At 41.7% G+C, this 16983-nt stretch overlaps 1 protein-coding gene across 1 annotated transcript; it reads right to left on the reverse strand.

Moving 5' to 3' along the window:
* Positions 1-479: 479 nt before the first annotated feature.
* LOC149239571 (tuliposide A-converting enzyme 2, chloroplastic-like) lies at positions 480-2538 on the reverse strand. Its single transcript, XM_089369905.1, has 3 exons — positions 2439-2538; positions 1287-1569; positions 480-882 (listed from the first exon to the last, which is right to left on the reverse strand). Exons 1-3 carry the CDS (start codon positions 2536-2538, stop codon positions 480-482), a joined length of 786 nt encoding a protein of 261 aa, XP_089226031.1.
* Positions 2539-16983: the final 14445 nt, after the last annotated feature.

The raw sequence follows: 16983 nt of genomic DNA on the forward strand, positions 1-16983 counted from the left end.
TTTACTAATTTAAATAAAATTAAATCTTTTGAAATGAAAACCTTTTTTTCTCAAACTATACCATTAAAAAAACTATAACAAGAAATTTGTTGCTCTCAACACTGTATATATCTATAATCTATAGATATTTTTTACAGGTGAACTGATCAACAATAATTCAGAGATGGCAACCACTAATAACTTGTCAGAAAAATATTGATATATTACTGTAATAATATTGATAGATAACTGTAATAAGGATAGAGCCAAGGAAATTCATCAAAATCGGAAACACATCAATGTGAATTGCTAAACAACTGTAATGAGCATAAAGCCAAAGAAAGTAATTAGAAACAGAAACACATCAATTTGAATATCTACATAATAATTTTTTCCAGTATGTTCAATCTTCGCCCCATGGTAAACCTATTACCCTGTAGCCTTTATATCTACGTCATGAAATTGTATATACCAAGAAGCTACACGATTTGCCTTCATATTCATACGAAAACATTCTGGTTAGGGTTCTTACTGTCATCAGAGGACGAGGGCAAGGAATGAATGAAGTTCGAAACACGTTTCAAAATTGCAAAGGCTTTCTCAAATTTCGGATTGTGGAGATGAAAGACGTGGCATTCACCTTCTTTCATAACCAAATTCGCATTTTTTCCCACCTTCTTTAGCGCTTCATAATACAAAACACAATGATCTGTCAGTGTATCCTTCTTTGCCACAAATTCCAACATTCGTCGATACTCCAGATTGGACAGGACCGGAGAATGGGGTCCAATTGGGTTTACGAAAGGGTGGTCTTTGTCTGTGCCTACGGGGAGGACCAATCGCCATATCGCATCTGCCAACTCTTTAAAACTTGTTGAAAGAATCACCACACCTCTATGGAATCTGTAATTTCCACCCTAAGGATCTTAGTTACTGGTTTGGAACGTTTACCAAAACTTGCGGGTTTTGGTGTAACGGAATTCCTCTTCATGGTATCAGAGCCTGGACTCAGGTTCGATTCCCTCGAGTTGTGTTTGAGGGGCTGGGGGGTTGGAAGAATCATCGCACCTCTATGGAATCCATAATTTCCACCTTGGGGATCCTAGTTACTGGTTTGGAACGTTTACCAAAACATGCGGGCTTTAGTGTAATGGAAAAACCTCTTCATGGTATCAGAGGCTGGACCCAGGTTCGATTCCCCCGAGTTGTGTTTGAGGGGGGGTGTTGGAAGAGTCACTGCACCTCTATGGAATCTGTAATTTCCACCTTGGGGATCCTAGTTACTAGTTTCGAACATTTACCAACACCTGCGAGTTTTGGTGTAACGGAAAACCTCTTCAAAACTCCCCTCCACCTGTTGCCCCACTTCGCGGCCAGTTCGTTCTTCTCCACCAAAGGTGGGGTGAACGATAATGGCCCCTTGTAAACGCAACACATCCAAATTCCTTTCACTTGCAAGGATTCCCATCTGGTGGACGATGTTGCCTTCAGCATTGTCACCAGCCAAGAACACTTCACTGAAATCTGTGTGGGAAGCGAGCCACGGATCGATACGCACACCCTCAGTGCCCTCTGCTTGGTGGCTGGATGCTGAAAAAATCATCATATGCCACAAGGAGGTGATGCTCGGGCGCCCTCCTGTACTCCACCGACACACTTATCACCTTGGCCTCTGAAGCCAATTCACTAACATGGTTGTCATAACTTGGCCAGATAACTGATCTGAGACAGAAACCCCTTCCATGAAAGTACAAAAGTACCAGAACTTTTTCTTTTCCATTCTTCACCTCAAGGGGAGGGAGGAAAATACGAACAAAGACGCCTCTTAGAGGATCAATGACCACGTCCTTGGATGCTACTCCTTCGTTGGATTCATTACCAAGCTATGAAGAAGGGGGAATGCTACCCTTGTCTAGCAAGCATTCAACCGTTTTTTCTTCATAGACTCTTAGCCTACTGATAATCTAGATGGATAATGAAGAAGACTGTGATTCCATAGTTGTCACGCCCCTACCTTGGCAGTACTCTTCCAACTACACAATTGGGGTGTGGCACCACCAACCACTTTCTTTTTAACAATACTTGCAATTATGGACTATGCCTACTTTCTATACTTAGTTTATTTTTCAACTTCACCAAGTAAAATCTTTCATTAACATAACGGAAACATATTTATAACATCTTCATACATACATTATCATTATTAAACCATAAGTGCACAACATATAAATCGGGAGGGGCAACTCCCTACAAATAAGAGTCTTCCTGATAATAATGATAATCTTCAGTTTTTACAATTTTACAATCAACCTCTAAAATTTACACTCAGCTTGCACCACCGTGTAGCCTTGACCAGTCTATCGTTCAGAATTGACACTTCATCATTCAGACCGCTCGTGCCTCTCCTTCACTGTTTCACCGGTTTACCCAACTCGTTTTTCACCTCCACACGCGCTCACCAACCGAACTCCTAAACGATCTGCCGTTCAGCCCGTCACCCGATCTCCTAAACAATATGTCATTCGGCCTGTCGACCGAAGCCCTTGCATGAAATCTCATTCAGCCCGTCTATTGACACAGTCGCATGAAGTTTCATTCAACCTGTCAACCGATGCCCTTGCACACCCTCGTAGCCCTCGCACGAAGTTTTGTTCGGCCTATCAACCAACGCCCTTTCATGCCCATGGTTAGTCGACTGCTTTCGCCTGGTTTTGCGCTTAGGTGCTTCAGCCCTTAGCTCCGTCTGCACCTTCGCGTTACGTTTCAAACCTCCAATTCCTAGCTCGCACTTCTGCTCATGGAATGCTTGAAGATTGCTTGATTGCATTTCTCCAACTTCGCCCACGTACTTATATGGCAGCTCACCGAACATGGGGGCATCGGCTTAGCCTAACCGACCCACTATTTGTTGCCTTTGCTACTTTTCTCACATCGGCCCATGGTGAGGGTGCCCACCCTCAGGACTGCCCCACCATATAGCATCAACACTTAGTCATTTTCACATGACATCGTGTTTCTCTTTGTTTGGTCTGGCTCGTCACACTTGTGTGGGTGCGCCCAACTTGTCAGTCCCTCCAACTCATCATCTGCTCGCCCGTCGTCCACCCTTTGCCCAAATGAACCGCAACTCAGGGGTGTTACATCCTCCCCCACCTCAAGTCATTGTCATCCTCAACAATTCTCCATCCTAGAAACCACATGTTGCCAAGATAAGCATCCACACAACTATGGATATGGGTAATCTAGATGTCCATTATTCAACCATGTTTCACGCCATAGATGTGCCACTGCTCTGCAAGGAATCATGTGCTGGTACCCCTCATGTCGGTGATTTGTTGGGTAGCTAATCCAACCATGCATCGCCTCCACAAGAACTCATGTCCCTACATCATCATGATTGTCCACTGCATGCTACTTGTCAATCTATGTCATCTCACCCCTAGATGCATGCTCAAAATGTTGGAGACTGACTGCCATGAGTAACTAACTATGAGCCTCATCTCCATGATAGTCTAAGCAGATGAGGAGGGAGCAGAACCTAAAGGCTCTCCTTCACTCATCAACTCAATCCACCTATCCAGATCCTCCACTTTCATTCTCTGCAAGTATGCCTCCCTATCCTCCACCTGAACATTCAACCTCACATACTCTTCGTCATCATCATCCTCCACTACTTCCAGCCTCCTAGATAGATCTAAGATGCTATCTGACAATGTCCTGATAATCTATGACTTCTCCATAAGCTTTGCCTCTACAACAGAGAACCGCTTATAGACCTCTTCATCTCGTTTCCCATTCTCCATAATCATCGCTGTAAGTTTACATCCGGGCTTAGTCACCCCTACGGTTGGAACACCAATAGGTACATCCTCTTGTCCATCGTAAATGTACAGTTTCTTCAAATGGGGAACAACCATTGTTTCGAATTGTTTCATAAAATACATGCCCAATACAGTCTCATAGTCATCTATCTGCACTATAGTGAATTCAACTCTCCCACTCCATTCACCAAGTGTCACATTCACCTTTTCAGCTACATCGATCATAGAATCCGGAGGAGAATTTACTGCCTTCATTTGTGCCTGCACCGGTACAAACTTCAGTCCAATTGTTCTCGTAGTGTCCTCGCTCATAAAGTTGTGAGTTGCCACACTATCCACCATAGTGAGTACATTAGTACTCCCAACCTTCATTTCAACGTACTCCAAATTGTTTCTTTTCGGGTCTCTTCGTGAGACCTTTTCCATAGCCACCGCAACTCCCAAAATCTACATAACTCCTACAGAAATCTCTATAGGTTTTAACCCCATATAGAAATTACCTACATATGAATTCTAAAACACAGAAAAATAAACAATGCGAGAGTATAACAAATAAAACACATATACATAGATATTTTCCAACTAGATCCCAAAACCGGGACTACTAGCTTGATTTTTCATTATGTTCCTTTCAATTTTATAATACATATTTATACATGCCGAAGCATCCAATACCATGGACCAAAAACCATTGCATCCAATACCATGGACCGAAAAACCATTGCGTCCCCGGACCCCATAAAGTGGGGTTACGGGTACCCCTCAAACCCCCTGTTAACTATGTGGAAAGAATATAACACAACCCAACATTCTTCCACTTGTTGTTTTCTTTCCACAGAGGGCCATAAGAGAGCTTAGTCATTTTTCCAGCCCTAAAACGCCCATTGTTTCTGTACACTAGGAGAACTTCTCAAAGCTCACAGATTTTGTCAATGCATCTACAGTATTCTTCAAAGTGTCCACCTTTACCAACAACACCTTTTTGTCTTCTATCATATCCCTCACAAAGTGATACTGAACATCAATGTGTTTTGTATTTGAATGATATGCAAGGTTCTTTGGCAAGAAAATTGCACTTTGGCTGTCACAATCTATCCTTATAGCTTCCTGTACTAACCCCATACTTGAACACAATGTCTACAACCAAACTACTTCCTTGCTTGCATGAGTGGCTGCCATGTATTCTGCCTCTGTAGTTGATAGTTCCACTACAGATTGTTTCTTACTCATCCAACTAACTGCACCTCCAAATAGGTTAAACACATACCCAATTGTAGATCTTCTCTGATCCAGATCTCTAGCCAAGACTGCATCAACAAAGCCACGAATATCCAACACTCTGTCCAATCTTGGTCTTCATTGGTAGCACAAACCATAATCACTAGTGCCACACAAATACCTGAAAACCCACTTCACTATTGTCCAATGCTCCTTACCTGGCTTTGACATAAACCTACTCAATACTCCCACCGCATGTGCAATGTTTGTGTTGGGTTGTGTTATATTCTTTCCACATAGTTAATAGGGGTTTGAAGGACACCCGTAACCCCACTTTATGGGGTCAATTTTGGTTTTGGACACTACATTAGGTTGGGCGGACCCACCTATGGTTTTGTGCATGATTTTTGCACATGTTTTTTGGACGCGATGGTTTTCGGTCCATGGTATTGGACACAATGGTTTTCGGTCCATGGTATTGGATGCTTCAGCATGTATAAATATGTATTGTAACATTGAAAGGAACATAATGAAAAATCAAGCTGGTAGTCCTGGTTTTGGGATCCAAGGGAAAATTTCTGTGTATATGTGTTTTATGTGTTATGATCTTGCATTGTTTGTTTTCTGTGTTTTAGAATTCGTATGTAGGTAATTTCTATACGGGGTTAAAACCTACATTTGGTATTAGAGTTGTTTTGGCTTCAAGGGGACGCCTTTGTTGCTGAGGGGTTTCTCTTGGGCCTGTGGTAGACCCTGTTCAGTGGGAGATATGCGAGATCGATTCTAGTGGTGAAAGAAGATGGCGAGCAGTGGAAAGATAGAGATCGAGAAATTTAATGGTTAGAGTTTTGAGTTGTGGAAACTCAAGATGGAGGATCTGCTGGTTGATAAAGACCAGTGGATCATAGTAGATCCAGGTACTAAACCAACGGGAGTGTCTGATGAAGAATGGAATAAATTGGATCGGAAGGCAAAGAGCACAATACGATTGTGTGTCTCAGATTGAGTATTGCTGAATGTACCAGGGGAAACTACGGCGAAGGCTTTGTGGGACAAGTTAGGGACTTTGTACCAATCTAAGTCTCTGGTGAATAAACTGTTCCTACGGAAAACGTTGTATAACCTGAGGATGAAAGATGGAGACTCAGTGACAGAGCATCTAAATGCATTTAATACTGTGGTAAGTCAGTTAGCATCTGTTGATATTAAAATTTCAGATGAAGATTGCATCAGTTTGTTTTTTTCTCTACCAGATTCGTGGGATAGTCTGGTTATTGCAATAGGTAGCAATGCAACTGCCTTGCATTTTGATGAAATAGTCTCATCCTTACTGACAGAGGAGATGAGATGGAAAAATATGGAGAGCCAGAATGGTGATGCCTTGTCTGTACGAGGACGGTCCCAGAACAGAAACAAAAATAAGTCATCGAGTGGGAGATCTAAATCTAGAGGGAGATCTAAATCTCCAGGAAAACCTGTAAAGGTGGTGTGCTGGAAATGTGGAAAGGAAGGGCACTTCAAAAGGGACTGTAAATCTAAAGCTCCTGATAAAGGAAAGGGATCTGATGATGCTCCTTCTACAGAGGTGAAAACTACCTCAGATGAAGGTGGGGATGTGTACTTGGCTTCTTCAAGTACACATGTAGATCATGAGGCATGGTTGATTGACTTAGGTGCATCCTTTCACTTCACTCCCCATAGAGAGTGGTTCTACGAGTATGAGAAATATGATGGTGGTGATGTCTTCTTGGGGCATGACAAGAAGGCTAGAATCATTGGTCATCGAAAAGTAAAGTTGAAGTTGCAAGGTGGAAGGGTTAGAGAAATTCCGAGTGTTCTACATATTCCTGCGTTGGCCAGGAATCTGATTTCTGTAAGCAAGCTAGATGATGCAAGTGTAAAAATAGTGTTTGAGAAGGATACCTGCAAGATGGTTCAGGGAGCACTGGTATTGATGTGGGGAGTTCGAACTGGAACTCTGTACAAGCTGGAAGGTAGCACTGTTGTTGATGGGTGCAACAGTTCTGTGGTTCTTGAAAGTGGAGTAGAAAATCTTGTCGTCTCTGGAGAGAAGACCATGTTGTGGCATCACAGGCTTGGAAATATTGGAGAAAAGGGCCTTCGGATACTTCATGGTAAAGGTATGGTAGAAGGTATGAGTAATAACTCTCTGGATTTTGATTTCTGTGAAAATTGTGTATATGGGAAGTAGAATTGGGTGAGTTTCCCCTCTGGTAGTAAGAGGGCGAAACAAATATTAGAACTTGTGCATAGTGATGTGTTTGGACCTGTGAAGGTTCCATCACTGGGTAAGTCTATGTACTATGTATCATTTATAGATGACTTCTCAAGGAATACATGGATATATTTCCTTAAGAAGAAATCTGAAGTCCTTGACAGGTTTAAAGAATTCAAGGCTCTGGTAGAAAACTAGACAGAGAAGAAGATAAACGTGCTGAGGACAGATACTGATGGAGAGTTTTGCAGTAAGGAATTTGAAGAATTTTGTAAGAAGTGTGGTATAGCATGGCAGAAGACTACTCCACATACACCTCAGCAAAATGGAGTTGCATAAAGAATGAATAAGACGTTGATGGAAAGGGCAAGAAGCATGCTTAGTGGTGCCGAGTTAGGACAGGAATTTTGGGCAGAGGTGGTGGATACTACATGTTACCTGGTCAACAGGTCACCTTCATCAGCGTTGGAGGATAAGACTCCACAGGAGGTATGGACTGGTAAGAAACCCTCTCTTTCACATTTGAGGGTATTTGGATGTGATGCATATGTACATGTTCCAAAGGAGAAAAGAACCATGTTGGATAGTAAATCTGAAAAGTGCATCTTTATTGGGTATAAGGATGGTTTGAAGGGTTATAAGCTTTGGAACCCAGTAACAAGGAAGGTTGTGTATAGCTAACATGTGGTGTTCAGAGAGGTGAAAGACGTTATTAAACATGAAGTCCAACCAAAGGAACCTGAGAAGATAGAGTTTGAGCTAAAGGAGGAAGAATCAGACTCTACAGCAGAGGAGGAATCAGAAGATGAAGAGCCAGAAACTCCGGGTGTAAGAAGATCAGTTCGAGAAAGAAGGCAACCAAAAAGGTCTAGTCCATCTTCTTTCTGTTCAAATTTTGCTTTATCTATTACTGATGATGATCCCAGAACTGTGAAGGAAGTAGTGGATTCAGAGGATGGAAAACTCTGGAAAGAGGCCATGGTTGATGAAATGGCATCTTTGCACAAAAATGAGGCTTAGGATCTGGTGGAGTCACCAGCTGGAAGGAAACCCATAGGCAGCAAATGGGTGTTCAAAAAGAAGACAAATGCAGAAGGAAAAGTGGAGAAATACAAAGCTCAGTTGGTAGCAAAAGGTTATTCCCAAGTTTCGGGAATTGATTTTGGTGATATTTTTTCTCCTGTTGCCAAGGTAACTTCTATGAGATTACTTTTATCTGTTGTTGCTACTTTTGATTTTGAGGTAGAACAGATGGATGTGAAGACAACATTTCTTCACGGGGATCTGGAAGAGGAGATCTACCTGAAACAACCTTAAGGCTTTGCGGTGAAGGGTAAGAAAGAACTAGTATGCAAGTTAAAGAAGTCTCTGTATGGATTAAAACAGTCACCAAGGATGTGGTATCAGAAATTTGATACATTTATATGGGGACTTGGCTTCACCAGAAGAAAAGTAGATCATTGTGTGTATTTTAAATTAATTGGTGATCATGTTATTTATCTGGTCTTGTATGTGGATGATATGTTGCTGGTTGGAAATGACAAAGAAATTATCCAGGATTTGAAGACCAAATTGTCCTCCAAATTCGACATGAAAGATCTTGGTGCTGCAAACTATATTTTGGGCATGGAAATTAAAAGAGATCAGGAAAAGAGGAAGCTCTAGTTAAACCAGAGGAAGTATGTCGAGACAATATTACAGAGGTTTAATATGCACGATAGTAAACCAGTGAAGGTTCCTATTCTTGTAGGTGTAAAGTTATCTGCTGAACAGTGTCCCAAGACACAAGAAGAGGAAGAGGCTATGTCCCATGTTCCATATGCAAGTGCAGTTGGTAGCCTAATGTATGCAATGGTCTGTACTAGACTAGACATTGCATATGCAATGGGAGTATTAAGTAGGTTTATGTCAAACCCAAGAAAGGAGCATTGGACGACAGTGAAGCAGGTTTTCAGGTATTTGCGTGGCACTAGTGATTATGGTTTGTGCTACCAAGGAAGACCAAGATTGGACAGAGTGTTCGATATTCATGTCTTTGTTGATGCAAACTGGGCTGGAGATCTAGATCAGAGAAGATCTACAAGTGGGTATGTGTTTAACCTATTTGGAGGTGCAGTCAGTTGGATGAGTAAGAAACAATCTGTAGTGGCACTATCAACTACAGAGGTAGAATACATGGCAGCCACTCATGCAAGCAAGGAAGTAGTTTGGTTGCAGAGATTGTGTTCAAGTATGGGGTTAGTACAGGAAGCTACAAGGATAGACTGTGACAGCCAAAGTGCAATTTTCTTGGCAAAGAACCCTGCATATCATTCAAAGACAAAGCACATTGATGTTTAGTATCAATTTGTGAGGGATACGATAGAAGACAAAAAGGTGTTGCTGGTAAAGGTGAACACTTTGAAGAATACTGCAGATGCATTGACAAAATCTGTGAGCTCTGAGAAGTTCTCCTGGTGTAGAGAAACAATGGGCATTTCAGGGCTGGAAAAGTGACTAAACTCTTCTGTGGCCCCATGTGGAAAGAAAACAACAAGTGGGAGAATGTTGGGTTGTGTTATATTCTTTCCACGTAGTTAACAAGGGGTTTGAAGGGCACCCGTAACCCCACTTTATGGGGTCCAGGGCAACGCCCCGGAAAATTTTGGTTTTGGACCCTATGTTAGGTTGGGTGGACCCACCTATGGTTTTGTGCTTGATTTTCGCACATGTTTTTTGGACACAATGGTTTTCGGTCCATGGTATTGGACGCGATGGTTTTCGATCCATGGTATTGGATGCTTCGGCATGTATAGATATGTATTGTAACATTGAAAGGAACATAATGAAAAATCAAGCTAGTAGTCCTGGTTTTGGGATCTAGGGGAAAATCTCTGTGTATATGTGTTTTATGTGTTATGATCTCGCATTGTTTATTTTCTGTGTTTTAGAATTTGTATGCAACTAATTTTTTTACGGGGTTAAAACCTACAGTCTCATCTAGTATAGACCATTGCATACATCAGGCTACTGACTGCACTTGCATATGGAACACGGGACATATCCTCTTCCTCTTCTTGTGTCTTGGGACATTGTTCAGCAGATAACTTTACACCTACAGGAATAGGAACCTTCACCGAATTACTATCTTGCATATTAAACCTCTGCAATATTGTCTCGACATACTTCCTCTGGTTTAACCAGAGCTTCCTCTTTTCCCAATCTCTTTTAATTTCCATGCCCAAAATACAGTTTGCAAAACCAAGATCTTTCATGCCGAATTTGGAGGACAATTGGGTCTTCAAATCCTGGATAATTTCTTTGTCATTTCCAACCAGCAAAATATCATCCACATACAAGACCAGATAAATAACACGGTCACCAATTAATTTAAAATACACACAATGATATGCTTTGCTTCTGGTGAAGCCAAGTCCCCATATAAATGTATGATACCACATCCTTGGTGACTGTTTTAACCCATACAGAGACTTCTTTAACTTGCATACTAGTTCTTTCTTACCCTTCACCGCAAATCCTTCAGGTTGTTTCATGTAGATCTCCTCTTCCAGATCCCCATGAAGAAATGCTGTCTTCACATCCATCTGTTCTACCTCAAAATCAAAAGTAGCAGCAACAGATAAAAGTAATCTAATAGAAGTTACCTTGGCAATAGGAGAAAAAATATCACCAAAATCAATTCCCAGCACATGGGAATAACCTTTTGCTACCAATCGAGCTTTGTATTTCTCCACTTTTCCTTCTTCATTTGTCTTCTTTTTGAACACCCATTTACTGCCAATGGGGTTCCTTCTAGCCGGCAACTCCACCAGATCCCAAGCCTCATTTTTGTGTAAAGATGCCATTTCATCAACCATGGCCTCTTTCCAGAGTTTTCCATCCTCTGAATCCACTACTTCCTTCACAGTTCTGGGATCATCATCAGTAATAGATAAAGAAAAATTTGAACAGAAAGTAGATGGACTATACCTTTCTTGCTACCTTCTTTCTCAAACTAATCTTCTTACACCCGGAGTTTGTGGCTCTTCAGCTTCTGATTCTTCCTCTGCTGTAGAGTCTGATTCTTCCTCCTTTAACTCAAACTCTATCTTCTCAGGTTCCTTTGGTTGGAATTCATGTTTAATAACATCTTTCACCTCTCTGAACACCACATCTCGACTGTACACAACCTTCCTTGTTACTGGGTTCCAAAGCTTATAACCCTTCAAACCATCCTTATACCCAATAAAGATGCACTTTTCAAATTTACTATCCAACTTGGTTCGTTTCTCCTTTGGAACATGTACATATGCATCACATCCAAATACCCTCAGATGTGAATGAGAGGGTTTCTTACCAGTCCATATCTCTTGTGCAGTCTTATCCTCCAACGCTAATGAAGGTGACCTGTTGACCAGGTAACATGCAGTATCCACCGCCTCTGCCCAAAATTCCTATCCTAACTCGGCACCATTGAGCATGCTTCTTGCCCTTTCCATCAACGTCTTATTCATTCTTTCTGCAACTCCATTTTGCTGAGGTGTATATGGAGTAGTCTTCTGTCGTGCTATACCACACTTCTTATAGAATTCTTCAAATTCCTTACTACAAAAATCTCCACCATTATCTGTCCTCAGCACCTTTATCTTCTTCTCTGTCTGGTTTTCCACTAGAACCTTGAATTCTTTAAACTTGTCAAAGACTTCAGATTTTTTCTTAAGGAAATATATCAATGTATTCCTTGAGAATTCATCTATAAATGATACATAGTACATAGACTTACCCAGTGATGGAACCTTCAAAGGTCCAAACACATCACTATGCACAAGCTCTAATATCTGTTTCGCCTTCTTACTTCCAGAGGGGAAACTCACCCGATTTTGCTTCCCATATACACAATTTTCACAGAAATCAAAATCCAGAGAGCTATTACTCATACCTTCTACCATACCTTTACCATGAAGTATTCGAAGGCCCTTCTCTTGAATATGTCCAAGCCTTTGATGCCACAGCATGGTCCTCTCTCCAGAGACGACTAGATTTTCTACTCCACTTTCAAGAACCACAGAACTGTTGCACCCATCAACAACAGTGCTACCTTGCAGCTTGTACAGAGTTCTAGTCCGAACTCCCCGCATCAATACCAGTGCTCCCCGAACCATCTTGTAGGTATCCTTTCCGAACACTATTTTTAGACGTGCATCATCCAGCTTGCTTACAAAAATCAAATTTATGGACAATGCACGAATATGTAGAACACTCAGAAGTGTTTTAACCCTTCCACCTTGCAACTTCATCTTTACTTTTCCGCAACCAATGATTCTAGCCTTCCTGTCATCCCCCAAGAAGACATCACCACCATCATATTTCTCATACTTGTAGAACCAATTGTCTATGGGAAGTGAAGTGAAAGGATGCACCTGAGTCAATCAACCATGTCTCATGATCTACATGTGTACTTGAAGAAGCCAAGTACACATCCCCACCTTCATCTGAGGTGGTTTTTGCCTCTGTAGAAGGATCATCATCAGATCCCTTTCCTTTATCAGGAGCTTTAGATTTATGTTATCGGGAAATCTAGTGTCTATGGAGAGCTGCTAGTCCCACTAAGACGGGTAGCTATCTTAGAAACAAACAGATTAAAGTTACTTTTGTTTTCCTTTATGAGAAGTAGATAGGAGAGGATCAAAGAATACCAACCTCGATCTTTTGCTCAGTTCTTTGCTTGTTCCTTCTCCTCACCGACAGGTCTTTGCCGCTTCTGCCTTGACCACTCTGCTTCAAAGAGTACCTGTAAAGTCAAAGCAACATAATACCTTCAAAGTGAAGAGATCTACAATCATAAACAATATAGGACCAGATATATATTGACCACAGAAATGCATATACTATCGGACATACAAGAATGTGGAGGAAAACTTGAATAGCTTTATTGATGTAAAGATTAGAAGAGAGGATTACAACCCACTGATCTGACCCAGCATCATCCTCCTAGCATGAAAGCCTTTCTTCACCTCATGAAAAGCTTAGATCACCCAACACTATGATATTCCACCAGGAAACCAACATCACTTCCTTACAAGATACAAAATTCCAGCCTCTAGATCTCTGGGATGAGGGATCCATATATAGATGATTGCACGGAGGTGAGTCAACTTTTGGGATTTTGATTAGTGTATCCTCTCTGATAGTTCTTGATTCTACTTGGAGATTGATGATCTCTTACTCATCCCTTGGCGAATTCAAAGAGGCAAGTGTCACAGGAGAAGTTTTTGGAAGATTCCATGATCATCCACCTCGCAAACTGTCTCTGCCATTTGTCCATTCTCGCAAATCACACCCTACAGAAGGGCTTTCCAGTATGCATCGCACCTTTTACACTGGGCAGGTGAGATGCATCACACCCATAGCATTGAGCAACCTGTATGGTCCAGTTTTGACCAGTTCTAAGCAGTTTTCTGTGGAGAACTTCTGGGAGATGATGTAATCAGTTGACCTTGTTCCTTTAGGGCATGAAACAACACTTTAGGGAATCAGAAGCCCTTGGTTTATGGACATATATGGCAGTGCCCAAAAATGTCTATAACAATTGCCCCCTAAAGCATGAGGTCGTTAATCTTTTGATGTCGGGTGAAATGCTTTATCATGAGGATCCGAGGTTTTTTGAACTGGAAGGCGACCTGTAATAAGATACAATACAATACATTATCTTCATAAAATTTTCATGATCTAGCTGAGGCAGGCATTCCCATGCTCAGCTTATAAATTCATTTTCATGTACATAGGACAGACAACCGTCTATATTGCAGACTGATGATTCTGATAGAGCCATCATCCTTTGATTCGGATGATCATCTGTGCAGCAATAATGTACATTTGATGTCTTTATTTTCCTGAATATATTGCAGCCCAGATGGATGAAACTAGATCCAGGGTCTTCAAACTCGTCCAATCTTCACTTGAAGTACAAGTCGATCCATGTGAAAAATGTTCTGGAGTCGAACATGGAAAGACATTGCCTGATTACTAGCTAATGATGTGAGCTATTAACAGGTGCGAGAGGAATCACCGATAATGATGATGACCCTCAAGGTACGACTGTACAATTCACGTGGTGTGAAAATGGGACTTGGTGTCAAACACCATGCAAAATCTCTCGGTCGAAGGCCATTGATGTAAACCTGTCGCTGAAAGTGAGAAATTTGCCATTGAGGCATGCAACCTTCAAAGTACTGAAAGGGTTGTTCCTAGGTCGACTTCTTGGATAATGAGCTGATGTCAAAAAGAAGTGACCCGTCGTAGGAGGGCCTTAATGAATCCCACATCTATGACACGGAATGGAGCAAATGACTTTTGGAGGTGAAAACGATCTGATGATACAGGGTTCACGGTGGCGGTCATGAAAGAATGAAGCATAAAGGTATTGCAGCGGATGAGACACAAGATGGGTTGGTGAATTCTCTGATTGACTTCTCTTGAACATGTCGGTGACACTGAAATGGATTGGTAAGTTAACCCCAAAGATGGATGGTATAGTGGACCAATGGTAATATGACCGGTGAACGGAATAACCCAACCCAACTCAATCATGGTGATCGAGTGAAAGTGTCATGTTCAAGAGCAACTCGCTACCAATAAAGTTTCTTCAAGTTTTCTTCCCAATTTTTCCCCAGTCATTGCTGACCAGTATCTCTTTATTTTTATCAAGCTTGAGGATGATAACATATGCTTGTTCTATAATTTTCCCTTCGGGCAAACCCGTCGCTATGTTTTAACAAGCCTAGCGACAGTGAAACTCGTTCTTGTCTGCATGGACAAGTTTGTCGCTATTGGTTTTGACGAGTTTAACGACAAAGACAACTCAGTCCTTTTTCAATTTTAGAGAGTCTGAAAAGGGACGGAAAGGAAACTCCAGTGATCCTTTTTCGTTATGTAATCCCTTAAGTCCGAAAAGTATAAAATAATACGAAAGGGATGAATTTTCGATAGTTTTAACGAGCTGAACAAGACAAGTGCTCAATCTTCTTGTGTAATAATCCCTCAGGTCCAAAAATATTAAAATCTAGAGGAGGGATAGCACTCCCGGTAGCTTTAACAAGCTGGAGAGGCAAACTGCAAGGCAATCTTTTCATATTTTACGAGTCAGACGAAAAGAGCTTAAAGGAGACTCACCTCTTGAGGAACGAGTGATATTTCTAGGTAGCAGCTGATTCCAGGTAAGGTTTGGAATTTTCCAATCATGGCAGTGTCACAAGGATGGCTAACAGAATCACTCTTCGCAGTTGTTCCTCAAAAGGGGTAAACAATCAAATGGAGGCAAATGATTGGCTAAAACAGAGTGGAGGTGATGGTAAGAACATGACCAGGGCTCAAAAAGCTGATGATAATGCATTCACAATGGTTATTTACCAGAGGTTGGTTCATTTTTTAATGAGCTTAAACTCTGGGGGGAACGTTTGCTCATTGCTTAGGTTTAATTTTTAACGAGCTTGAACTTCACATAAAAACTGCTCGTGCCAGTCGTATAATAAGGATGTCTCATTGATAGGTTCAATTTTTAGGGAGCTTGCACCATTCAAAACTTTGCTCCGCTGCCTCTTGCATGCAAGCTAGGAACGACCAACTATTGTCCTAGGGGTTAGTTAACTACTAAGGTCGGGTAGGAAAATTTTTCCTTTATTTCGCTGGTGCCATTTGGCCCCTGTGAAGGCGAACGGTCGATTCGACCACTCACCCAACTTAAGCAGTTGAAGTTAGCGAAACTATGGAGTTAGTGTTACGCTGGTCACTTTTCACTTGTGCACAAAAGGTTTGCATGCCCCTAGGTATAGCGAAGTAGAGATTCCCAGGTTACCCCTCAATTTGTAGACAAAACAATTGTTCTATCGGGAAAGGCCTACCTTTTCTAGGTTACCCTTCAATTTGCAGACAAAACATTCGTTCTATCGGGAAAGGCCTACCTTCTAACAGAGGTACCTTATTCCGGTCTAATCCCATTTTCCTATATGGACAGGTGTGTCATACTAGTCATATATGTTTCACGGAAACCTACCCTATACATGAAGTTTTTCTGCCGAAGCAGACCAGGGTGCATGCCCCCTGGGTTTTAGTCATGGCCACCAAATTACTCGCATTCTTCAGGTGGATGGAATGGAGATTGATGAGACATTCCTTGCATGAAAAGACCATTTAGGGATGGTTTTTGACTATTAGCTATGTGTGAGCCGGGGAACAAAAATCGGTCTACGAGTTGGACCACTCGGCCTTCATGCGGAAAACACATTACTCAAAAGAGTGAGGAGACAATGGCTCCCATGCTATAAATATAGTCGCGCCCAAGGAGCAGATTATAATCTAAAGGTCCTTGGACTACCATTACGTTCAGATACATGGTTTTCCCTCTCAAGGTTATAGGAAAACTTGGAAGGATCCCTAATGGTCGACTGGTTCCTTTATCAAAGCCTGTTAGATTCCGCATCTCAGGCAGAAGCGATGGTGAACCAAGTGCTTTCCAAGCAGTTGAGGAAATGATACTCATAGAAGCCCCCTCATCTATGATGGTACCGACCATGACCATTCTATAGGTTTGAACAATGATTCAGAATGGTACACTAGCTGGTAAATGGGGTCTGCCTAGTAGATTCCAATCGAAGGAAACGACTAGGTTGCTCGGAGGTGGGATCGAATAAATGGCCGAGTATGACTCTGACGAAATTTATTCCTGTGGTAAAGGAATGGGTAGATTGCCCC

Source organism: Pinus tabuliformis, chromosome 8 (genome assembly GCF_031772625.1).
Source record: "Pinus tabuliformis cultivar Carrire ecotype Pingquan chromosome 8, CPIR1, whole genome shotgun sequence".
Lineage (NCBI taxonomy): Eukaryota > Viridiplantae > Streptophyta > Pinopsida > Pinales > Pinaceae > Pinus > Pinus tabuliformis.